General features: G+C 33.7%; 5 protein-coding genes across 9 annotated transcripts in view; 3 read left to right on the top strand and 2 right to left on the bottom strand.

Moving 5' to 3' along the window:
• Cerk (Ceramide kinase) overlaps nucleotides 1-11673 on the bottom strand; it is a 62524-nt gene extending 50851 nt beyond the window's left edge. The window contains exon 1 of the mRNA XM_076311343.1: nucleotides 11355-11673. Within this exon, the coding sequence (XP_076167458.1) occupies nucleotides 11355-11484 (130 nt within the window). The 5' untranslated portion in view covers nucleotides 11485-11673. The remainder of the gene's footprint in view (nucleotides 1-11354) is intronic.
• Nucleotides 11674-12657: 984 nt separating this feature from the next.
• LOC143147454 (uncharacterized) lies at nucleotides 12658-15011 on the top strand. The gene is made up of 5 exons (XM_076312698.1): nucleotides 12658-12679; nucleotides 13903-14013; nucleotides 14101-14195; nucleotides 14350-14480; nucleotides 14530-15011. Exons 1-5 carry the CDS (start codon nucleotides 12658-12660, stop codon nucleotides 14780-14782), a joined length of 612 nt encoding a protein of 203 aa, XP_076168813.1. The 3' UTR covers nucleotides 14783-15011.
• Nucleotides 15012-16461: 1450 nt separating this feature from the next.
• On the top strand, nucleotides 16462-20847 carry Sps1 (inactive selenide, water dikinase). The gene is made up of 6 exons (XM_076312560.1): nucleotides 16462-17046; nucleotides 17912-18016; nucleotides 18192-18453; nucleotides 18528-18718; nucleotides 18794-19038; nucleotides 19271-20847. The coding sequence occupies exons 1-6, from the start codon at nucleotides 16761-16763 to the stop codon at nucleotides 19421-19423; spliced, it is 1242 nt and encodes a 413-aa protein (XP_076168675.1). The 5' UTR covers nucleotides 16462-16760; the 3' UTR covers nucleotides 19424-20847.
• Nucleotides 20848-21103: 256 nt separating this feature from the next.
• Nucleotides 21104-23893, top strand: Ak3 (Adenylate kinase 3). The gene is made up of 4 exons (XM_076312561.1): nucleotides 21104-21467; nucleotides 22343-22462; nucleotides 22571-22743; nucleotides 23005-23893. The coding sequence occupies exons 1-4, from the start codon at nucleotides 21299-21301 to the stop codon at nucleotides 23212-23214; spliced, it is 672 nt and encodes a 223-aa protein (XP_076168676.1). The 5' UTR covers nucleotides 21104-21298; the 3' UTR covers nucleotides 23215-23893.
• A 28-nt stretch (nucleotides 23894-23921) lies between these two features.
• Atg4b (Autophagy-related 4b) overlaps nucleotides 23922-25291 on the bottom strand; it is an 87329-nt gene continuing 85959 nt past the window's right edge. For all 5 annotated transcript variants that reach the window (XM_076312554.1, XM_076312551.1, XM_076312553.1 and 2 more), the window contains exon 6: nucleotides 23922-25209. In XM_076312554.1, the coding sequence (XP_076168669.1) occupies nucleotides 25024-25209 (186 nt within the window). In that variant the 3' untranslated portion in view covers nucleotides 23922-25023. The remainder of the gene's footprint in view (nucleotides 25210-25291) is intronic.

The raw sequence follows: 25291 nt of genomic DNA, 5'->3' as shown, positions 1-25291 counted from the left end.
TTTATGTGTATTATTAATGTTATATTTGTTGTATATTGTTAATAACGTATTACTAACGTTATATATTTATATGTATTATTAATGTTATATTCGTTGTATATTGTTAATAACGTATTATTAATATTATACATTTGTTATCTATTGTTAATAATTTATTATTAATATAATATATTTGTTATAATACTAACATTGTTAGTAATGTATTATTAATGCGTTAGTATACTTTTCAAAATAGTTACTTTCTACAGTGACAGTCTTATGATTAAACAAATAACACGTACCAGCATAATTTTATTTTATTTTATGGTAAATATATTTTGATCCATGTTTTGAATCATTTACGTTAACATTGAAATATCATTGACATGACAAATTTTGGAGAGAAAAATTATTCTGGTTAAATAGTACTTGTGCATTTTTCATGTACAATAATATAAAATTATTCATGTACAATAGTATGTGTTTCGTAACGTGTAGTGACAGACAAGAAAACGTAAAAATATTGAGAATTCGTTTAAACACAAGTTACATTCGACCTTGTATTAACCAAGTTATGGCCATTTTTAGTACTTGAGTAGTATGCACCTTCTTACCTTTATCGGAAGTGCTCGAAATGAAATTCGATTACCAGGACAGATAAGTCACCAAGGTTGAAAGATACAAAGGATTTATCGAGCATTGTATAGAGATAGTTTAGTAGAACCAGTTATACTAGCTCAGTTTGTCCTCCAGAATTATTGGAGCACAAAAATGGCTGTACCTCGGAAACAAGGCCAAATGGAGCACGTGTTTACTCGAACGTTTTTCATTGTTTTAACGTTCTTTACTCGTCACTGAAACAGGTGCCACGTGTTATGAAACACCGTGTATAAAATTATACAAATTTTTTCACTCCAAAATTATTCGAATCAATTTGATCCATCGAATAATCATTGTTTTCGGATTTTTTTATAATTTTCAGATACACTTCAGGTAAATATAACTTTTCCAGTGAGTGTGAACAATATTCATACGGAAGAAAAATTTATCTGTTTTGTAAAGATCGCTAAGATACCTATTTTTAAAACCAGTAAATTATCTTATCTCATACAGGGTTCTAAAAACAGTATTTATCATGTAATGGATTATATATTAATATATATATATATATATATATATATATATATATATATATATATATATTATATATCTTCAATTGAATTATGTTTCACGCTGAAAGAATACAAAAAAAATTACAATTAAATTATGTCTCACTGTGAACAAATAAAAAAGAAATTACAATCGAATTATGTTTCACGTTAAAAAAATACAAAAAAAATTACAATTAAATTATGTCTCACTGTGAACAAATAAAAAAAAATTACAATCAAATTATGTTTCACGTTAAAAGAATACAAAAAAAATTACAATTGAATGATGTCTCGCTGTGAACAAATAAAAAAAAAAATTACAATCGAATTATGTTTCACGCTAAAAGAATACAAAAAAAATTACAATTGAATGATGTCTCGCTGTGAACAAATAAAAAAAAAAATTACAATCGAATTATGTTTCACGTTAAAAGGATACAAAAAAAATTACAATTAAATTATGTCTCACTGTGAACAAATAAAAAAAATTACAATCAAATTATGTTTCACGTCGAAAGAATATGAAAAAAATTACAATTAAATTATGTTTCACGTTAAAAGAATACAAAAAAAAAAATTACAATCGAACGATGCCTCACAGTGGACAAATAAGAAAAAAAATTACAATTGAATTATGCCTTGCATTAAACGAATCTTATCCGAATAATCGTCGATCGAATAAACGATGCGAATGAATCGCTGTGAAGAGTTTTTATTCGTCGTGTATTATTCGAATAAAATTCTACTCGTCTCTGACGAACCATCATCAATGGCCCCGGAAACCACGTCGAATAGGAAATAACCGCTCTGACCGTGGCATCGATTACCTTCTGTAAACATCGAAGACGATCGACAACGACGAGTTGTACCGTTTAACCCGATAACGACACCGACGCTTTAACACGATAACGATAACACACGGCACTCGACTACCGTGGTATTTGTTTATAATTAACACTCCCCGGTCGATTAACGACAACGACGGACGAAAATTTAACGAGAAATACTTCGTTCCTTTTCCTGTTTCCCATTGTGTTCGTTCTAGCCTTTTTGAAAATACCGCTGAAAAGTTTGAGTACTCAATTTACTCAAAACACTACGAATCTTTGAATTTCTGCCGCAAACAATGATTTTTAAAATAAAAATATTACAACGTACTTCTCTATTTATACCTTTTCGTTTATTATGAAAAAAATAATTGTATCGAATAGAATGGAGACAAGTATAATTTTAAAAAAGTTATTTATACATTTTTCAAAAATTACCGGAAATATAATACAATTCTGATTATTTGTATTGTTGTATCTTTGTCGTCATTTTTGTTAAGAACTAATCACATAATCGCAAACATTTCCATGAAAAATATTTATATATGTATATTTTATATATATATTATCTATTTGAAATAAAAATACTATAATGCACTTTTCTATATATATACCTTTCTGTTTAATATGAAAAAAATAATTGTATTTAATACAATGTATCTAATTCAATTATAATTAAGAAAAAGTTATTTATATATTTTTCAAAAATTATCGGAAATATAATACAATTCTGAATATTTGTATTGTTGTATCTTTGTCGTCATTTTTGTTAAGAACGAATCACATAATCGCAAACATTTCCATGAAAAATATTTATATATGTATATTTTATATATATTATCTATTTGAAATAAAAATACTATAATGCACTTTTCTATATATACCTTTCTGTTTAATATGAAAAAAATAATTGTATCTAATACAATGGAGTCAATTATAATTAATTAATTATAATTTAAAAAAAGTTATTTATATATTTTTCAAAAATTACCGGAAATATAATACAATTCTGAATATTTGTATTGTTGTATCTTTGTCATCATTTTTGTTAAGAACGAGTCAAATAATCGCAAACATTTCCATGAAGAATATTCTTTCTCGTCGAAGAAAACAATGTTTTCCCATCTTTGTGGATTAACGACAAAGTTTTAATTTAATAAAATTCCTACGACCCACAATCGTTTCTCCAAGTATCGATGAATGGGATTAAGGCGTAAAAATCGTCCCGAGAGTCAGAGGGAGGAATAAAATAACAAACGTAAAATTGCAACAATCGATCCATCTCGTGTTCGAAGATAAGAAAATACAATGATGGTGCTTCACGATAGCGATAATATTGAGAGACGCCGCGAATTTTTATCGACGACTCGCTAGCTCGGATCGAAAATAACGTTATTCAATGGAATCTTTTCCTACACCTTGAGAGCTCCACATCTCGCATTCGCGACACCGGCTAACGAAAATAAATTCAGAGGCAACGATTTATCGGAGCACCGGTCCCGATTCCCTCGGTTCTTCGACCTTAGAGTAGTTTATGTGATCCGAATTAGGTCTGGGTTACCATTTAATACACCAATCCGAATCTTAATTTCTTCTAATCGATAAAAAATATTTTCCATGAAAATTTTTGCAATTGGTTCAATTTCTCCCCTTACAGTATATCCAACCATTCAAAAATATCATTAAATAAATTATACAAAAATCTAAAGCTTCTTTTAATTGATAAAAAATATTTTCCATGAATATTTTTGCAATTGGTTCAATTTCTCCCCATACTGTATATCCAACCATTCCAAAATATCATTAAATAAATTATAAAGGAATCTTAAGCTTCTTTTAATTGATAAAAAATATTTTCCATGAAAATTTCTATAATTGGTTCAATTTTTCCCCTTACAGTATATCCAACAATTCCAAAATATCATTAAATAAATTATAAAAGAATCTTAAGCTTCTTTTAATTGATAAAAAATATTTTCCATGAAAATTTTTGCAATTGGTTCAATTTCTCCCCTTACTGTATATCCAACCATTCCAAAATATCATTAAATAAATTATAAAAGAATTTTAAGCTTCTTTTAATTGATAAAAAATATTTTCCATGAAAATTTTTGCAATTGGTTCAATTTCTCCCCTTACTGTATATCCAACCATTCCAAAATATCATTAAATAAATTATAAAAGAATCTTAAGCTTCTTTTAATTGATAAAAAATATTTTCCATGAAAATTTTTGCAATTGGTTCAATTTCTCCCCTTACTGTATATCCAACCATTCCAAAATATCATTAAATAAATTATAAAAGAATCTTAAGCTTCTTTTAATTGATAAAAAATATTTTCCATGAAAATTTTTGCAATTGGTTCAATTTCCCCCCTTCATTGGTACCACAGTTTTTAAAATGTGAATATAGGTATACGTGGTTAAAATATGTGATTCGTTTTATGTCGAATAATCGTTGGTCCGGATAACTGAAATACGGATAACTGAGTTCGAATAATCAAAATTCGGATAAGTGTGTTCGTATAATCGAAATTCGGATAATCGATGCCCTACTGTATAATAAAAATATAGCGGTTAACGCTCTAGCTTTTGTCTGTCTTCCAACTGGCCCATTATGCAGGTGTCAACGCATTGCCAATGTCCTACAAAACTGATGCATCGTTTGTATCGGAAACTCAAGAGTGGGGGTCCACTAGACCTCAACAGAACACTGACAAAACTTTCTTCCATCGCTTACAAATTTATACATATTTATTACGAAATATTTTTTGTATATTTTCTTTTCACCACAAATTTAAACATATTTATTACGATACATTTTTTGTACATTTTTCTCACCTTAAATTGATACATATTTATTACGAAATATTTTTTTCACCAATTTATAGATATTTATTACGAAATACTTTTTGTATATTTTCTTTTCACCACAAATTTAAACATATTTATTACGATACATTTTTTGTACTTTTTTCTCACCTTAAATTGATACATATTTATTACGAAATATTTTTTTAATTGTTTTATATTTTTTTCACCAATTTATATATATATATATTACGAAATACTTCTTGTATATTTTTTTCACCACAGTTTGATACATATTTATTACGATATATTTTTCGTATATTTTTTTCACCGTTGTGGTATTTATAAATATTCTACAAAAAATAATGCTACATCCTTTGAAAAAATATATTCAATAAGGAAACTTTGGAAAGCGACTATGACAACCCGATATAAAAATATGCATATCATGTTTATTAAACCGATACAACTCCACATCTAATAAATCTCCACACTTTTTGCATCAATTATTTTATACTCATTTGTACCGAGACGAAAGTTATTAATTACATCGTGTCGATCAAAAGTTGTTTTCATTTATTTTACCATAGTGTGACCACGAATCTGTCCAAAGGAAAACCGATAATCCAAACAAGTATGAACAAGTGCAAAGTCACTGGACAAATATAACATTTGGTCGTAAAGTAAGGTGTAAAAAGGCCAGTAAATATACGTAATGCATTTTTCCTTCGTTTGTATCTATACTTTACGAAGAAAAGAACTCACATTCCGTGTATTTTCAAAAATTACTTTTGGGGTCAAGCAGACCTCGCCGGAACGAGAACAATTTTTAGCCAGACTACTCCAGGGTTAATCCAAGTTCCTCGAACTGTGTTCCCAAACACTGATGTTGCTCAATGTTTCCACAAATATTCTATTAACGTTCGAGAGACCCTGGAACGGTATCGTTCCAGTCGTAAATTAAACTCGATAACAACTAAACTTTGTCTCACCTTTACGCAATATAGTTGCAGCCTTTGAGTAGTAGATTGTAAAAGATTATGTATTTTTTTAAACAAGACGAGTGTTTGTCGATTTAATTATGAGTGCACGGATAGCTTATCGAAATAAAGTTGAGGAGACGTTGAAGACTGTTTGAAGATTGTTTGAAAACTGTTTGAACTTTATCTTAAGAAGGTCTTCTAGTGTAAAATTAGAAAGAAAAATTTTATTTCGTGATATTTTCTTCGAGAATTTGAAAAATATATTTGTAAAACTCTGTGTTGGAATTATTCAAATTCCAAATTATTCATGTATTCAGAGTTTGAGGTGGTTTGAAAGAGTTGTACAGTACAGGTTGTAGAAGAAAAGTGTGAAGAAAGTTTGTAAAGGTTTTGCAACAATTTTGAATGTTGTGTTTAAGATTGAAGTGATTATTTCTTCGTCAAACATGACCCAACGGTATCAAACGTGATCAAACCAAACTAAACCTGGTTCAAACTCAGCCGATTCAAAAGTAATCGATCAAAACGAACATTTTTAATCCTTGGAAGTTTGTTTTGGACAAACATTTGACACGTCTAGTTCAAGAAATTATTTATTGACTTTAGTTCTCAATATGTTTATGAAGATTTTTGGAATGATAATCTTGTACGAGAATCTGCTTCATATGTCTGTCATTATGGTTGATTCAGAACACGGTTTTATCTCCGGTAGATTAACCACAACCAGTCTTTAACAATATTTACTAATTTCTCAGCGTCTGCGACAATTGACAACACGTCGACGATTTATCATTCCAGATTTCAAAAAAGCTTTCGATACTACAGACCACAGTATGCTATCTACCAAATTATGCTTTCCAAGGTAATCTTTCGTCTTGGTTCTTATGCAAACCAGAAGCGTTCAGAGTGTCCATAACTATTGTGATACTTATCAATAGTGAAAGTGAAAGTTTCGTTTTTAAAAAATAAAAGTTATTTAAGGAAACAAACAGCCTTATCCAGAAGAATTAGAACACTAAAAATATTCTTCTCTTTGATAGTTTACATCGTAAAAGAAATAACTATTGCACGTGAACCCGTTAAAATAAAACATTAGAGGATTACGTTACATTTGCAATAGGAAAAGAATAATAATTTTTATTATATAAGACCATAGCCTCTATCCTTAAAATTAATATAAAAAAGGTCACATTGAGAAAGTCGAATTATCGATAAAAATATAACAGTCAGAACCATATTTTTCTCGAAATGGTTTTCACCCCGTTTTCATGAAAAATGTTAATAAAATACCCTAATACTTATAAACGGGGATGTACTTACGCAATAGGTCACGACTCGTTAAGTTCCTCAAACCTCGTAAACTGTTCAAATAATTGCTATTACACGATGGAGATTTTCGGGTTAAAGTAAATTTGAATTTTTATTCAATGAGTAACGAATAAAAACGTACTTTTTTATTCAACAAGTAATCAACTAATGAGAAATTTGTTTTCTTACTCAATAATTAAGAAATAAAAGTTTGTTTTCCTATTCAACGATTAAGAAATAAAAATTTGTTTTCTTACTCAACGATTAAGAAATAAAAATTTGTTTTCCTATCCAACGATTAAGAAATAAAAATTTGTTTTCTATTCAACGATTAAGAAATAAACATTTGTTTTCTTACTCAACGATTAAGAAATAAAAATTTGTTTTCCTATTCAACGATTAAGAAATAAAAATTTATGTTTTTCATCATTATTCGAAAGTTTCATCCAGATACTAATTAACTAACTAAAATATGCAAGCCTTGATGGTCTCCTTAAGTATCGTGTGTTATGAAAAAGATTCAACATCAGTTTCCACGCCTAACTTCCCACAAATTAGGCTATATCGTGCACAGAACGGTACATAATTACGATCTTATCCTTAATGAACTTAATATGCAAACACTTGAAGCGCGTAGTATGTTCAACGACGCCATCTTTCTTTCTAAAATCCTTCATGGCCGAATAAATTGTCCAGCTATCCTCGAGCTGATTAAATTCAACGCTTCCACGAAAATCTATTTGCATATTTTAACATTACGTTCTTCGGGACCAATCTCTTTAATGCAGATTCTAATGCAAGAATTTACACCATTGGTAATTGTTAACTTATACAAACGGTTAAATATGAAATTCTTGAGTCTATTAATAATTTACAAAGATAAAATTAATTCTATGTTATCTTGCGTAGATACCAATCGACGTACCATTGTAATCGGTGGTATATTTCTGTTCGTTGTGAATAAATAAATAAATAAATAAATAAGAATAAATGCAATGTCGTGCTGACTAATTATATAGATCCCTGAACGTTGTACCGTCTACTGAACTCGAACATGGAAATTATTGCAATACTGTGCTATTTATTATTACCTGACTGAATACAGTCTCCTTCGTGAAAAACTGCAGTATGCATTTTTTCGTTCCGCGAACAGTACATTTGGTATTTTGGTGGTCATAAGTCGCGACAATTGTGCCTTCGTTTTAAATTATTTTCAATAATTGAAACTTCGTGTACACGGAACTCGATTGTAAAAGTTTTTTCGTTCGAAATTCTTAATAATTAAAATTTACGTTCCCTCTGCTCTGTGAGAGTAATTAATTCCTGTACCCTCTGCTTAGAATTCGTAATTACGAAACCTTAACAAACGTTTACCCTGTAACACGAGTCTAGATTATAGTTAACAATTCACGTAACGATACATGCGGTATCGTAGACTATTTCTCATGCTCGTTAAACTCGTTCAAGCGTTCTGTCCTCGGCTATCTTAAATAATTAACCCGATTAATGCATACGTACATGGACTCGTTCTTTAACGTACACCTCCTCCTTTGTTCCTACTTTGCTTAGTTAATTTTCGTCCTTGTGTCGAACAACTATCGGAGAACTAAACGACGATATCCCAATTCTTAATAATAATAATAAGAAGAAGAAGAAAAAGAAGATTAATAAGGAAAAGAATAATAATAAGAAGAAGAAGAAGAAGAAGAAGAAAAATAACAATAATAATAATTAATAATAATAATAAAAAGAAGAAGAAGAAGAAAAATAACAATAATAATTAATAATAATAATAATAATAATAATAATAATAATTCTCAATTCTCTGAATTTTTTACTTTCATTATTTACTTTTTATTATTTTATTATTTACCCAATATTGTTTTTTACAACAATAATAATTGTTAATCCTGCGAAGTTAGTTCTTATTTATTATTACTATTTTTGTACTATTTACTCAATTTTATTTCTCATCGTGTACATTTTGTACGTATAAAATATTCGATAAAGTAAATATCCCAATTTTTTATAACAATAACAATTGTTAATCCTGGAAGATTAGTTCTTATTTATTATCAGTATTATTGTACTCATTTATCCGATCTTGTTTCTCATCGTGTACATTTTATACGTACAAAATGTTCGATATGAAATACATAACTAATAATAGTGGTATAAATTTCGTCGCCCTTTTCCTCGACCTCCTCCACATGGGCAAGGAACACAAAGTTTCCACAAAGTTTCGTAACAACTTCCGGAAAAATTCCCGCGCTCGTCGCGCGAACGATTTCGTCACGGAACCGTGTAATTTCCTCGGGACTCACCAACGTATCACATCCTCCGCAAGAATACACAAAAAGACAATCGTGCCGCGAAAGTATTCGCTCGAGTGACGTAAACAGGAAAATTCTATAATCGATTAATGCCCATGTTTCGTTTACGCGAACTTGTTCGCGTTGGAATTGAGAAACGAACGAACCGAGCGTTTCATTCTGATAATTGGAACGTACATCGCGAGAAACTCGAACAACTTCGTACATTGAATTTGTGGAAAGAAACGAAAGAACACTTGCACGTAAAGCTTCGAATAAAATCGAGTTTGAAAATAATCGTAACCTAAAGTGGGACCAAAATGGAGATGTTCCGTAACAATTGAATTTGGTTCGACCTATATAGTTTTCTCTGTGAATGTACAGTCAAAACTCTGTTTACAATTGACGAGAGTTAAATTAAATATTGTTGAGACTCGTAACGAGTCGCGAAAAACTCGAAAGCGAGGATGGGACAGATTTTATTCGAATAAAAGTGGGACCAAAATGGAGGCGTTTGGTAACCATTTAATTGGACCTATAAGTTTCTTTATGGATGTATAGCAATCGATGATATCGTGGTCAGAACTCCCTTTACAATCAACCAGCGTTAAATTAAAAATCGTGATTGTTGAGAATAGACCACAAAATACTTGAAAGCGGGGATGGAACAAATTTCATTTGAATAAAAGTTCATTCGATTGATATTAAAGTATAAAAATTGGTATTAAATTTGTATTTGTTCGTTGTAAAATATTTCATTGTATAATTTTAATTCTCATTTGTATCCAACGAGTAACGTATAAAAAAAGTATCTCATCGTTATTCAAAAATTTTATCCGGATCCAAAATTAAACTACTCGTCGTTATTCAACAATTTTTTCTTTCGATAAAAATTGTTCCCAAGTCTAACCAAAAACAACATTAAGGCCTTCGATATGCCTTGACATAGATATATAAACTTTTTGCCTTTTGTGAACAATTCCGTAAAAGTTGTTATTTCTTCATTTAATTTTCACAATAGTGGGCACAGAAATTGCATCACTTTGAAACTTTCAACGTTTCTCATTTAATCACACGAGCATCGTTATTAGACATTCGAAGTTTATTTTACATGAAAGAAAACATAATGTATCAAAATGGAATAATTTAGCGTAGTTGCCGCATTTGCAATGTATCCGCATATTCAACAATCTGCATCAAGTGATGCAATTTTTACGACCACTATTGTATATATAAAAATTAACCAAAGAAGTAACAAATCTAACAGAATTATGTACCAATGAAAAGAAATTTGTATACCTGATCTAGAATAATATTATTCGTAATTTATAATTTATAACTACAATTATTATAATTCATCGGTAAAAAGGTTAACACTCATTAGGTGAATTAATATGTGCAACGCGGGTTTTATAAATTCAACTCTCCGCCGATTCAATCGCAGTACTCGCATGGTCCTGTCCTTTCGACCGAATAAACACTTCTACGTCTCTGTTATTATTACGATATGCAAAACGAAATAAATGTCGCGCTGAAAATTACACGTAATTCCGACAATGTGAAAGTTGCACCGAAAACAGTGCAAAAGTGTCCTAGACTATAGACTCCTCGTCAACATTGATCGAACGTCAAAAGTTAAACAGAGTTATATCGACAGCAACCAGGGAAAATGTTCTTAACCGTCATTGACGGTCCTCCCTCGACCCATTTCACTTTCCAGAACATGTACACAACACCCCCACCCCCTGCAACCTATTCCTAACACCGATGCCCAGTACTACACTCTCCTCTGCAAACAACACAACCTTAAAAGCTGTGACCAACAATCCTGTTCTATAGCATCCTATTGCCTCCTTTGTTTCAAATCAACGAGAAAGACGGAAGCGCGATTGATCTTCGATTTCGAACAGTTCGAATAACCACGCATTAGATATCCTTTCTCCAAACGTTACGACCGTGAGAACGCAAAGAGGTTCTACTTACTATACGGTGGTTTCTCGGTTTCCCAAATCAGCGTGCCGCGATGAAAGTAGACCTTGCATCGTTTCTTTTTCACGACGAACGTGTTCAGGAGCACCGTCCTGGAGGACTGGTCCGTGATCTCCTGCATCATTATGCTCGGCTGGCGTCGGATTGCCTCGCGTGGGAGATACTTCAGCGTAGAAATCGGCGAGATGTCATCTCCGCGTCGATCGATAAACGATACGCGTGAAAATTGTCAAAGAAATCGGAAACACCGTTGACGAGTGTAAACACACTCCTACCGACCTAACCCGCACTTCGGTTCGAGCACGACTGCGGTGCGCGATCGACTCACCGAGACTCGTGTCGTATCGTGTACATTCGGCTTTCCGCGGCAACGCGTCCCGAACTCCCCGTTAGGGGGCTACGAGTCGTAAACGATTTGAGGCGATTCTCGCGAGGTTAACCGACCACGGGTACACCACGAAAATAGGCAAAATGTTCACATTGATAGAAATTTTGAATGAAAGCTAAACAACTTTCGTTCGTTTATTTGTTCGATGAAAATTACGATCCTGATTCTACCATCAAGTTACGTTTTGCATTGAACGAACAAGATATTCGAACGAACAATAAATCGTAATCTCTTTATATTTCATATATTATTCGAATGAAAACTCTGTACAGCAATTTATTCGCGATCGATCAGTTATTCGGATAAGCTTACTTGTGTAAATAAATGAAACACATTTCTGTAGAAAATGAACAAAAACAAGAAAGCATTGCATGGAGTCTAATAATTTGCTCATCTCTGTATTATTTACTCGAAACATGTACCGTTTCGAGTAATTTCATTTAGTTGGAGCGGTCGAAGAAATTCGAATGTGTATTTATTATCGCTCGGTTTAAAGTACAGTTATACCCCGAGCTTACGTGCTAATTGATTTCAGAGTAACCGACGTAAGTCGAAAAAGATGCATGCATTAACATTTTGTTGGATTACGAGGTAAGCTTCCCGTTAATTAGTAAAAGTGAACAGAGAGATAAAGTTTGAAGCGTATTTATAATTTCAAATATATGTTTATATACGTGGTTAAATGAAAAGAACATATATATCTATTGCATGCATATAACTTTGAACATTTTTTAAATGAATTTAACTATTAATTTTCAATTAAATATAACAAAGAACGATGTCATTCATATAACTTCGTAACTTGGAAGAAAACTGATCACGTAGATCACGAATCTGATCGTTTGAATAATTTTCAAGAATATCACACGCACATATCGCGTCACTAATAAAAACAACGTAAGTCGGAGTATGACTGTATACTGGACAGCTGGTGAGAGCGCATCTGGATGGAATTCAGAATTAGTAATCAGAATTTTTACGAAAGATTATTTCACCGTTGATTGTCACATAAATTAACGATTAATCGCTTTGCTGTCACGCGGCTTATAAACGAAAAGACAAGTTTTCTTCGCACGGAGAAAATTGCTCACTTTCTTTACGGATGTTTGCATTTTACTGAAATAATAAATGACTGATGAAAACAGCTATAAATAGTAATTGAGAAACTATTATTATTCATTCAACGTGAAATGTAATTTCGTTTCATAATTCAAATTGCAATCTTTATCTTTTATTCGTTGCTTGGAATTTTTATACAGACAAGAAATTTGTCCATTTCCGGTCTGATGCCGCGGTATGCTTCCACGCTTGGACAGATACAATGCAGCGCGAAGAACGAGCTACAGTTGCGTGAAAGTACGGGTCAAGACTAGCTCGCTGCGCTGGAGTGGGGGTGACCTTGAGCGGGCAATTTTTCTAACCCAAACTAATGAATCTAGAACGAAACACGATTTCCTCTCTTCGTCTCCTTTCTTCCAAGTTGCACAATTAATCGAAACTGCTGCGTTTTCACTGTAACGTTCACATCCGGTCAAGAGGCTCTTCCAAGCGTGAAAAGAACACGAGACGCTTCGTTATTGCTGAAATGTGAGCTGTTCTTCGTAACGAGAACCCGGTGTCACTTTTCCAAGACGTCGGTACAAAATTTTGCACCGTTTCTTTTTCTTTGAAAATCGTCGAAGAATATAATTTTACGAACAAGCTTTCGGTTGTAAATTGACGTCAATAGAATAAATGTTTAGAATAAATGTAAAGTTAACGAGAAAATTGTGACAATTTCTTTGTAGATTGTTACAATTTGCGAAAACACAAGAGACACGTGTTTTTTTTATTTTGAGTATTTAGGAGTTGCAATTTTATCGACGACTTCGCTGTGAACAACTGCCATCTATCGGCAGTCTGGTCTTATCACAAATAACGTAGATATCTGACAAAGAGACTTTATAACAGTGACGCCTGGAATTTTGATCTCATTTGGAGAGATAAATCTAAAGGTCGAACGATGATGAGTATTTTTGTTTATAAAGAATTAAAATTTGAAGTAGAAAGTTTTTTGATCTTTTCACGAGGGAGGGTGTTCAATGAATTAAAATTTAAGCTAGAAAGTTCTTGATTTTTTCACGAGGGAGCGTGATGGATGAATTAAAATTTAAGTCAGGAAGTTTTTGATCTTTTCGACTGAGTTCCTCGACGAAACGAGGAACTATCGTATCGATGACGTGCAAAACAAAATGTGGACGACGATGGCGCAAGAGGTGAACGCATCTGGCAAGGGTCGTTCGAAGTCTAGGCATGTCGCGATGGTTTCCGCAAAAATTCGAACGTATTCTAAATGCGCGCACGTTTCCCGTGCCGCGGCGGAATGCAAGAAGAAATGGCAGAACTTATGTGCCATCTTCGGTAAACACTTAAAACGTCGTCGCACTACGAAATTGGAATTAAAGAAAGTGAAATATTTACGTAACCGATGACACGAATTTCTTACTTACCTACAGTAAACTTACCTACAGTAAGATAAAGAAAACTCGATCGCGAGTTGAAAATAATAGATCACGTGACGATAATATATCGGTCCATTTTCTTTCCTTCTCTTTCATCTAGTGTTTGCCAAACAGACCAAGTGCAGAGTGTCGGGACTCGCACGACGAAGCTGCAAGAAAATTGAAACGAAGAGAAATCGTGTCGAAAGCACCTTATAGTTGCAGAAAAAATGAACAAATCCGAATCCAAGAGTCGGATAATACCTAAACGCGCATGAAACAAAGATTATGCGTTTTGAAGTGGCATAGTGATCAGACTTGCAGACGACAGCCTCTTGACGCACAGATGCTCGGCTAATTGTATCGTGGCCAATAAAGAAGACCACGTTAAATCGATCATTGACGCGAATTTGTTGCCTGGCATGCATCGAGTGACCAGTCAAGAGCATGCGAACTTTAAAATATGTTTCGAGTCTCGTCAATCAAATACGAGAAAATCGACGTCTGTTAAGAACAATATTTTTTATTTTGAACAAATCGATAAAACAATATGAGAATCTACTTTTATATTGTACAATCATGTTTTGTAAATAATATTCGCCTATGTGTAAAATTAGTTCAGATCCAAAGTAACGAAGAAAAAAGTATAAATAATTGTAAGTTATTTTGCAAATATAAAGAGACATTGCGTGTGTACTCTAAGGAAGTTCAATGTTGTTACAATTTGCACGAGAAACGTGTAAACAAGCAAATCTAAAAACGTATGTTCGGTACAAATTTATAATTTGTTAATATGGTATGGAATGTCTATATATACTAAAACCTTACAACTATCCGTTATAGTTTCACTCCAAACGCGTAGGAAACCTTTTTCTAGTTAATCAGTATACGTTTATGTAGCGACACGCAGCAATTTCAAATTAGAACAACAGAAACGCGTATCGTTGCTTCTCGTTCTTGCCACTTGAGGTGCATTATCTTCACGCGAGCCGTAAGTTTGAGAAAAAGATTGAAGAAAAAAAAACAACTAAAAAGACGCGTGCCAAAACTATCGTTTCATCGTAGTTGAGAATCACTGAAGAACGTTGATTGGTAGACGAAGGCAACGCGGCATGTTCGAGCCAGCGGAAGAAACTAATGAAAATCGAGCGAACTTTGCGCCAAAAGATTCGGCTGTTTCCGTTAGCATAGCGGAAACATCCGAATCACGCTTTCAAGCATTCTGCATACACATTTACACGTATTATACACACTGTAGACGCGTGCGCGCGCGCGTATCCCTTTTCTGGATGAATTGCTCCGTAGACTATACTTTGTGCTAGCAAGAGAATCAAAGACAAACTCCCGTGGCTTACGAACTTGGATCAATGCAAGTAAAATATAACTGCCCATTTGATGATCGTTAAACGAGAGTCATCGTTTCTGAGTATTATTTAATTTAACATTTCCGCGCATAAATATATTTCACACGATAATTTTCATTCGACGAAAAACGCGTTTAAAGTGTATTTGGTAGAGTAATTCTTACAAGACTGTAGACGCACACGGATCTACCTGCGAAACGTGAAACAATAATCGTTAAAAGTTAGAGTCGCGACATGCCGCCTATATTTCAACCGCGTACGAGAGAATTTTAAATCAGATTGTACCTTCATTGGCGTATATCCAAAATTTTGCTATCGTACATTTTCCCTTCTTCCATAATTTTCGGAAACTGTTAGAATTAATTCAGCTATTCTCGATTCGATCTGTAGAAAGAACTTTCGTTCTCGCGTAAATCAACGACAGAAACTACCCAAAGACGAATCGAAAAAAGTAAATTATGTTTACTAACATACGAATTAAATCTGAAATTTTCAATGAAATACTCGTTGCTCGTTGATCCGGCCTCGAACTAAGTATATGTTAAACCGTCTAATCGTCTGGACAATTATCCAGTATCATGATTCCAATGCGAAACTAAAAAGAAATATTGTCGCTCGGAGCTTGAACTTAGCTAGAGTAAGGTGTATGCGCAACACAAAGCACACTTGTCGCGTCGGCCGCGATACGAGGTGACTCGGGTATGCCGGTGTGCAACGCGGGAGAAGCGTCGTCCTAACGACGTACCTGAGAGGCTAACATCGTACGCGCATGCGTCGATTCGAAAACACCAATGAGAACGCAGCAGCGCCACGGAAGGGACACCGGGGGGGCTCTCGGTGGCCTTGCGCGTTCTTCCGATTCCGTGAAAGCTGGAGGCGCGTCCATTTTGTCAGCACGTACGATCCCGAGTAGTCGACGCCGGTGCAAAGTATAATTCCCGTTCGCGACGAGTTCGTGTTACCGGGCCAGTGGCTGTCTGTCGGCGGCGTTCGTGGATTCGGTATCACAGCTGTGAGTGCACAGATAGCGCAGTCGGCAAGCGTGAGAACCCGCTACTTGTGGATATCGCGCAGGAATCTGGGAAGCCGTCGGAGGAGAATCGTTGTTGCAGGGCCGCGAAACGCGTCGTGTACCCGGTTCGTCCGATTCTAGTTCAGTTTTAGCGAGATGGCGGAGCTACAGGGAACCCAGGTCAGCCAGGACGCCCTGGCTGTAGCCCAGCTAGAGCTCGGCGGAAATCCAAACGCCTTGGCGTTGCGTAGGCCATTCGACCCCGTGGCACATGATCTAGACGCGACCTTCCGCCTTACGCGGTTCGCCGACCTGAAAGGATGAGGGTGTAAAGTCCCTCAGGAGGTTCTTGGGAAACTCCTCGAGGGACTACAGGCCGACGATGGTAGCGCACAAGATCATGAGCATGCCCATTTTATGCACATGGCCATTCCACGTATCGGTGAGTAGATTAGTTTTATTGCGTGCGTGCACCAGGGACACCTTAACGTGCCGACATGTTTGATTTTATGCCGCGTCTCTTTGCTTTAGTGTTTTTCCCCGTGTTCGTTGTTTTTCTTCCATGGTGTGAATTATTTCAATTTTTCACGTGTCGATACTTTAGAAAAAATTTTTTCTGTTAATGTAAACGCAATGTAAATTGCATTTCCCATTACTAAACTTTTGCGAGTTACAATTTTTTTTGTAATTAACGGTATTTGATGCAACATTTAAACATTTTTAGTTAGAATTTATACAAGTGTGATAATTGGGGAAAAAGTTACCATTTAGTACAAAAATTGACTACACGTAAACAATTCTTTGACCAATAATATCCAGGGCGCGAATATTGCGATAGCCTGCCCTATTGTGTCGGTAGCCATGTTGTCGCCTCCCGCCCGATTTCTCCCACGCCACCGGAAATACAAGTGTTCTCAACTTAAAATTCAACAGTGCAATCAAAATATATCGCTCTCGCGATTTTATATGAAATATAAAAATAAATAAATTCAATTAAAATACAAATTTTGTTCCTTAACTAGATTTTAATTACAATTAACACCTTGTTTTATAATGTAATTCGTAACTGCGTATGCCATAGTTAGATTACATTTTTACGGACGAAAACAAGTGTACAACTTACTTTTACTGACTGACCAAATACTTGATTTTTGTTAAACATATAAAATATTAAAGAATAATAAAAAATGGAATAGATATAGTACAAATACGCCTCGCGCCTGTCACGCTTAATTCCATATTATAAGGCAAAATTTAAATTTAATAATGTTCAGTTACAAATAAATAATGTATATTTTATATTTCAGGCATTGGCATGGATTCCTCCGTGACTCCACTGAGGCATGGCGGGCTTAGTTTGGTGCAAACTACAGACTTTTTCTACCCGCTAGTCGATGATCCTTACATGATGGGTAAGATGCAGATAATACTGTATTTTAACATGGACATTCTGTTTTTTCGGCTGCAACTTGTATCTTATATTCGCATAAGTTCAGTAAACCGAATAATATTTATGTTTCCTTTGTTAAGGATAAAATTTGTTGTATGGCATCCTGTTTGACCACTGCTATTGGAGTACTTTTCCAGGTAAAATTGCATGCGCTAATGTTATCAGCGATTTGTACGCCATGGGGGTCACGGAGTGTGACAATATGTTAATGTTGCTGGGAGTCAGTACAAAAATGACTGAGAAGGAACGGGATGTGGTTGTACCTTTGATCATGAGGGGGTTTAAAGATTCTGCCTTGGAAGCTGGCACAACAGTGACAGGAGGTCAAACAGTTGTTAATCCTTGGTGTACGATAGGTGGTGTTGCTTCTACTGTTTGTCAACCAAACGAATACATTGTGTATGCACTTTTATATAAATTATATCTACATTTGTATACACACAACTTTTAATAATATTTTACTTATTATCCAGGCCAGATAATGCAGTTGTCGGCGATGTCCTCGTTCTAACAAAACCACTTGGAACACAAGTTGCTGTTAATGCCCACCAGTGGTTAGACCAACCAGACCGCTGGAACAGAATTAAACTTGTGGTCAGTGAAGACGATGTGAGAAAAGCTTATCAGAGAGCGATGGACAGTATGGCCAGGCTTAACAGAATAGGCATGTGTTTCATTGCATTCGTGGTAAATATTTAAAAATGCAAGAAATTAGAATTGGTTTTTTATTCGTTTATAGCGGCCAGATTAATGCATAAATACAATGCACATGGAGCAACAGATGTTACCGGTTTCGGCCTCTTAGGACACGCACAAAATCTGGCCAAACACCAGAAGAACGAAGTCTCATTTGTTATTCACAATTTACCTGTTATCGCTAAAATGGCAGCTGTGGCAAAGGCATGTGGTAACATGTTCCAACTCCTCCAAGGTCACTCTGCAGAAACTAGTGGTGGATTGCTAATTTGTCTACCTAGGGAACAGGTGTGTGACAATAATATGTTCTATAGATGTGTGAACCCTACTAATACAGTAGAGTATCTTAATATCATTAAATACTCTAAAGAACAGTAGGAAGAATAACAGAGCTTTCCATGCTGATTTGTAATTTTAACATTTCAGTGACGTCGAATCTCTTACACACATTTGTGCTATTTTTAATATTTTATGTCAACGAATGAACAATTCGTAGTACTAACTCGTAACTTATTTTCAGGCCGCAGCATATTGTAAGGATATTGAAAAACAAGAAGGGTATCAAGCGTGGATTATCGGTATTGTAGAAAAAGGAAATCGCACAGCAAGGATAATCGATAAGCCACGAGTAATAGAAGTTCCAGCTAAAGAAAAGGACGGGGAACTCTGGTAAAAGGGTTGAAGATCTTTGTTCGTCCCTTTATTTACCTTCACGCATTTAAAGAACACCACAGACAACACGCATTTATATATGCAGACACTTTACGTACAGATTCAGAGCACTTATATGTGCACAATATTATGAAGAGCTAACGAATTTTTACGTCTCTTTTTACTAAATACAAAGTACCGATAAATGCATTTCATAGCAGTTTCGATTGTATTTTCGTTCCATGAGTTAAAGACGTGATATATAACAATAACGGCTCATAATTTTGTGTTATCTTTATCGAAGTTTAATCAAGTTTTAGCCTAAGAAGGTAAACGTTTCTTTCGTTTGTTCTTATCTTCGGCAAAAGTTACGAAGATATTAATAATGAAACGTCTGTAAAATGTTCTTAGTGGTCTACTCGACTGCTATCTGGAAACAATTCACGATGAAACACATGGGGAAGCAATGAAAACAAAAGATAAAGAGTTTAGATATAGTCTTTCTAAGGAATTAATCATTTGCAGTTGTCGGACACTGTACAGCAGGCAAATTCAAATTTAGTTCTCGAACAAAAGCACTTTTCTCGTATCTTTCTTACTGTGGTACTATGATGCGGCTTGCTGTGCATCTAATGAAAACATCTCCCACAAAAATTAGTAAATGTCCAGCAGAAGTGGGAACAAACGTAGATTTTGTTGATTTCTTTGTTTCTTGGCAACGATGTATAAAAGGGGTACGAGTTGCATGAGGCGCTCCATCCATGGCCATACCTGCGATACAGAAACATAAGACATTTTCTTTATAAATTGACGAGCACATTGTTTATTACTGTAGTATACACAATCTCTATAAACAATCAGTTTCTATCTGATAAAAGCAATGATATCACAAGCTAGTGTCCGCCGACTTACAGAGAAAACTTATGTTCCTGTATGATGCCCTTCCACAACAAAGGGTTAAGACTAAATATCTATAAGTGTAGCCTTAGGTAGCACTGGGCTCAGGCTAAGCTTCAACTTGCATTTGATCAAACTTGCAATATGTTGAGTGACATTTGGGTGCTTAGTGTTAATAAAGAATATTAATTAAGGTACACAAATGATAGCTCGTGATTACGGAGATCTATAAATATATTTTAAGGGGGTATACAACATCACGAAAGGTTTTAACAATGTAATGTACATTAATCCACGGATTAATAGAGAAACATAGAAATCACATTACTATAGATACAAATTTGTAAACAAAGACATTACTACCCCGTAGTACGCAATGACAGGCAATCGACGCCAATGAGATGTCCACAATCTGTAATTTTGATCTCTTGTTACATAGAACGCGTAAGATGTCCAAATGAAAATAAGGCCTTCTCTAGTTCTCTCGTTACATACGCTTTTGAAAAATAATTATAAAAAGAAAACAAATACAAGAATTCGAGCACAGGCCCTAATGTTGTATTACTTTTTCATATGAATAAAGTGCTACTTTGTCAATAAAATTTGTCTTATTATCATCAACATATTCTCTGCAAGTATTTCGAGCAAATGCGTTTGGCGCTGTTCGTCAATTTGTAAAATATGGCGGAACGTTTACACAATAGATATACAGTATATATTTGCACTTTAAATCCAAGGTAGCCAATAACTTAAAAACAAGTAACTAGATCTTTTCATTCATTGGTTGATTATTTGTCATCTCGATAACTAGTCGTGCAATCGCGGTTCACAGGTCACTTAGGTACTATAGATCGGCCAATATATTTTCTTCCTTCACAGATCGTTGCTACGGCATTCTCGCGCAATCGTTGCTCGTTGAAGGGAAACGTATCGAATGTGAATAGAGTTCAATATTTAACGCGTTTTTATCTCTTCTATTTTTCTTCAAAGTGTCGATTTAATGGTAGCGCTATCCACGTGGTTTTCCAAGGCTACGACCTTCAGGGCCGTGATACTGGGTGCCCCTGCATCCGGTAAGGGCACTATGTCAGCTCGAATTGTCGAACACTTTAAGATAGCTCACATATCTAGCGGTGACAAGTTACGTCTTCATATGAACAGTAATACCGGTACGTGCAGAAATCTTGAATCATTCATCTTTCATGAGTCATTTCGCCGAAAACGCGAGACTAATATCACTCCTGATTTTTTCACACTGCAACTATTAAGTACCGTTGTTTTTCAAACCAGTGTTGTCAAAGAACTTTTGGGTTATAGGTATATAGCTCTGAGCTCAACAATTTTACTTTAAGATACATTATCTCACGAATCACAACTTGAAGAACATTTGTTCGACATTCTTTAACTAGGTCGAAATATTTTTCGTCGCTTTAACTGATCTATATACGTGTGACCAATGTCTAAGTTCGATTACTATACATGTTCGAAATATCAGTATCGATAATCTCCGTAATTTTAATAATTTTCTAAATGAAAAATAACGTAAGAAAATTAATTCTTTTCAAAATTAAAATTTATATATATATTGTTTCAAAATAAACGAGAACAGCCCAAGTGAAATTTATGGAATTTCATAAAATGTATAATAAATTTAAATATCCCCTGGAGAAACCTTTCCATTACGGAGATGGTTTAATTGAACGCGATTAGATAGTCCCCTACTCTCATTTCTGATATTTTAAAGGATGTCCGATATCAATCTAGTCAACCATCTGTCCTATTTACAAACAATGAAATTCAATGAACATTACATTATATTCATAAAGAAACTTTGTTTAATTACACAATTCGGTTTTTATTTACCTTTACTTCCGCATTATTTATGCTTAAGAACAAATCTCATTGCCACATCAGTTTTAATAAGCTCTATAGATACAATATTATCATACATTTCAAAGTTCGTGGTAATATTAATTAGCTGTAAAAAATTATGCCGTGAACGGAACGATAAACATAAATGAAAACATGTTTTAATAATGCACAGAATTGGGGAAAGCAGTCGCTAGTTATGTGCAGAACGGTAAATTCGTTCCCGACGATATAATGATCTCAATGATAAACAAAGAAATCGAGTCGGTAGGAAACAAAAATTGGCTGCTGGACGGTAAGTAATAGGACAAAATTGTAATTTCTACGTCTTTGCTTTGACCGTGAACGTGCGACAACTACGCGCGAGCAACTAAATTCGAATAAATAGTTGGCATTGGTACAGGATTCCCGAGAACGTTGCAACAGGCGGAAAAGCTGCAAAAAGCTCATCCAGTAAATCTGGTTCTCTATCTTGATGTGCCGGTTTCGGTAATTTTGGAACGCGTGAAAAACAGGTGGGTTCATTTGCCTAGTGGAAGAGTTTATAACATTGGGTTCAACAATCCGAAAGTGCCGGTAAGTTGAAACGAAAATTTCAATCTGTATTCAAAATATATCATTGGCATCATGCCCAGTAAAACTTCTCAATTGAATGCCTTAGTCTTTCATTTCATTTAATAATAAACATCACAATTTCCTGAAATCTTTTTATATCTTATTTATGTTAAATTTGTTTTCTTTCTTAAGAATTGCTTTACTATATTTATAGTAAGAAGAAAATGTTATAACGAGGTAATTATAACTGTAGAGGCATTAATTGATTTTGATTTTTGATAGGGTAAGGATGATATAACTGGTGAACCTCTACAGAAAAGAGACGACGATAAAGTGGATATAGTGCAGAAAAGATTAGAAAGGTACTTGGAGGCAAATGAACCTATTTTAAAGTTCTATGAGGATATTGGAATATTAAAAAGTTTTCATGGTGACACTACTGATATATTATGGCCAAATGTCAAAGACACCATCGCAAAATTCTTGTCTTAGTTGTATTGTACTAGAATGTTTTTTTTTGTAAAGAAATGAATGGTGAAGTAGTTGAAAATTCAGATATCTGATAGTGATTATATACTTCCAATAAAATTTTAGTGGAAGATTTTTGCATGCGCACATATCTAGGTGATCAAGTGAATGTATATGAAATATGGAATAGGTTTATGATATATTTTTCTGTAAGTTTTATATAGGTATCTGTAATAATTGAAACATAATTTGAACATTTCTTATCTATACAAACAGTACAAAGTTTTTCAGCCTGTATGTACAATTTCCATTTGCTTTTTGAACATCTTTCATTCTATATGTGATATTGTATCTTAATTTTAGTATTTAAATGCACTTCTTATGATAATATTGTCAGATTAGATTCACCGATATTATTAAAGAAAACAAATATTTGAACAATAATCTACAACGAAGCTACTAATTGTAATTAGTAAGTATACTGGTTTGTATAAGTTTGTATAACAAGTTCAATTTATCATCTTTTTATAGAAATTATATATAAAACAAGAGTTATATACTGTAATATAAAGGGATCAATGAAACCAAAACCCGATTTTATATCGGTAGGAAACATTTGTTGGATTTACCTAATACAAATGTATTAAGATACGATATGTATGTATTTTGTTTATATTATAAATAAAGTTAAATGCATCCGCAATTATAAAGAGGAAATAAACATCAAAAGATCATTCTTATAGGTCTTTCCATGTTTATTTGTCACTGTACCGATATAAGAATTTTAACAATTTTTAATTGTGTACAGACCTTTAACAACATGAGTATAATATACATTATATATCATGCTCACATTTTTTCCTCCAAAATTAAGTCATTTTTTCGTAATAACAGTAATTTAATATTACATACATTTTGTTACTAGCATGGTTCTCTTTCATAACATAAAACGTTATGTCGTGCGCAGTGATAAAGCGGGATAATACGCGAGAACTTATACTAAGTTCAGTGTAGTCATCAAGGGCAAGAACTAGTATGTTAAATAAATAAATAACTTAAGATTTTGTTATGAAAAAGTTTAAATTAATTCAGGCTTAGATGTTATTAAAAGTAGGTATGGGTTGATGTACGATACGCGTGCACGTTCGATTAAACGACAAAATGAAAATTGGTCATGTCGTATGTTGCAAGAAAACCAATATTGCTGCATTACAAAATAAGTGATGTCAGGAACATTTCCTTGAGGAATTGAGAAATGTTTATAAAAATTACACTTCATAGCAAAATCGTAAACTTACGATCTACGTAAGTCTTGGCGCAATCATTATTAAGAACGTATGAAATAAGTATCTCCTTGAAATGATTCTAAGTAAATCGTACGCTAAATAAATTTCTAACAATCTTTAAGGCTATCATTTTTGAGATCAAGAAACAAAGTAAGAAAAATTGTGCAACAATATATCCAAATTGAAAAGCCGCATTAAATTATGATCACAGAAATATATACCAATGATAACACTTGTAAAATCTATATAATTTGCTTTTATCGCGAATGAAAAATATTTGATGCGCTAATACATGTAATTTAATGAACACATTGAGATTTTAAAATTTGTTTTGTTGCACAAATCTATTTCATAAAGTAATATTCAATTGTCTAATATTACGCAAAGTTTTGCATCTACTAAAGTTATCAATTATTTTTTTCCTTGTACATGTATGGACGTATGAACAGAGAATTCTGATTACTCTATCATTATCACCCTTCTCCAAGAACTATTAATGAATGTCTTTAAGTATTTAGGAAATATTGAAATGCCAGTGATATTCATCTCACTGAACTTGTTCAAATTCTTCACACTCGTCAAGTTCATCATCGTACGCCTCGTTACCTATAAAAGAGGTAGTACAAGGAATGATGCTTTCCACAATGTCAATTTTTCCATGAAGATCTTTTCCACTTCCTTCGCAGAATAGAAACATTGGATAGTCAACTCTTTCGTCATCCGGCACCAAGTACTGCAACATCAAAAATCCACTTGTTAAATCTCTATACTGTTTATACTGTAATCAGATTATTTTTATAAGAAAGAGTTTTACA

The sequence above is a fragment of the Ptiloglossa arizonensis genome, chromosome 5 (assembly GCF_051014685.1).
Source record: "Ptiloglossa arizonensis isolate GNS036 chromosome 5, iyPtiAriz1_principal, whole genome shotgun sequence".
Lineage (NCBI taxonomy): Eukaryota > Metazoa > Arthropoda > Insecta > Hymenoptera > Colletidae > Ptiloglossa > Ptiloglossa arizonensis.
Note: the sequence above shows the minus strand (reverse complement) of the source record. Positions and strands in the feature narration are given on the sequence as shown.

What these genes read in the sequence shown, in the direction of transcription:
- Ak3 (XM_076312561.1), top strand. Translation starts at nt 21,299, where the DNA reads ATGGTAGCGCTATCCACGTGGTTTTCCAAGGCTACGACCTTCAGGGCC. An exon ending in TCATATGAACAGTAATACCG is followed by an intron (nt 21,468 to 22,342) that starts GTACGTGCAGAA and finishes AATAATGCACAG; the next exon opens with AATTGGGGAAAGCAGTCGCT. An exon ending in CAAAAATTGGCTGCTGGACG is followed by an intron (nt 22,463 to 22,570) that starts GTAAGTAATAGG and finishes GCATTGGTACAG; the next exon opens with GATTCCCGAGAACGTTGCAA.
- LOC143147454 (XM_076312698.1), top strand. Translation starts at nt 12,658, where the DNA reads ATGACTGTATACTGGACAGCTG. An exon ending in GGCGCAAGAGGTGAACGCAT is followed by an intron (nt 14,014 to 14,100) that starts CTGGCAAGGGTC and finishes ACGTTTCCCGTG; the next exon opens with CCGCGGCGGAATGCAAGAAG. An exon ending in GAACAAATCCGAATCCAAGA is followed by an intron (nt 14,481 to 14,529) that starts GTCGGATAATAC and finishes TGCGTTTTGAAG; the next exon opens with TGGCATAGTGATCAGACTTG.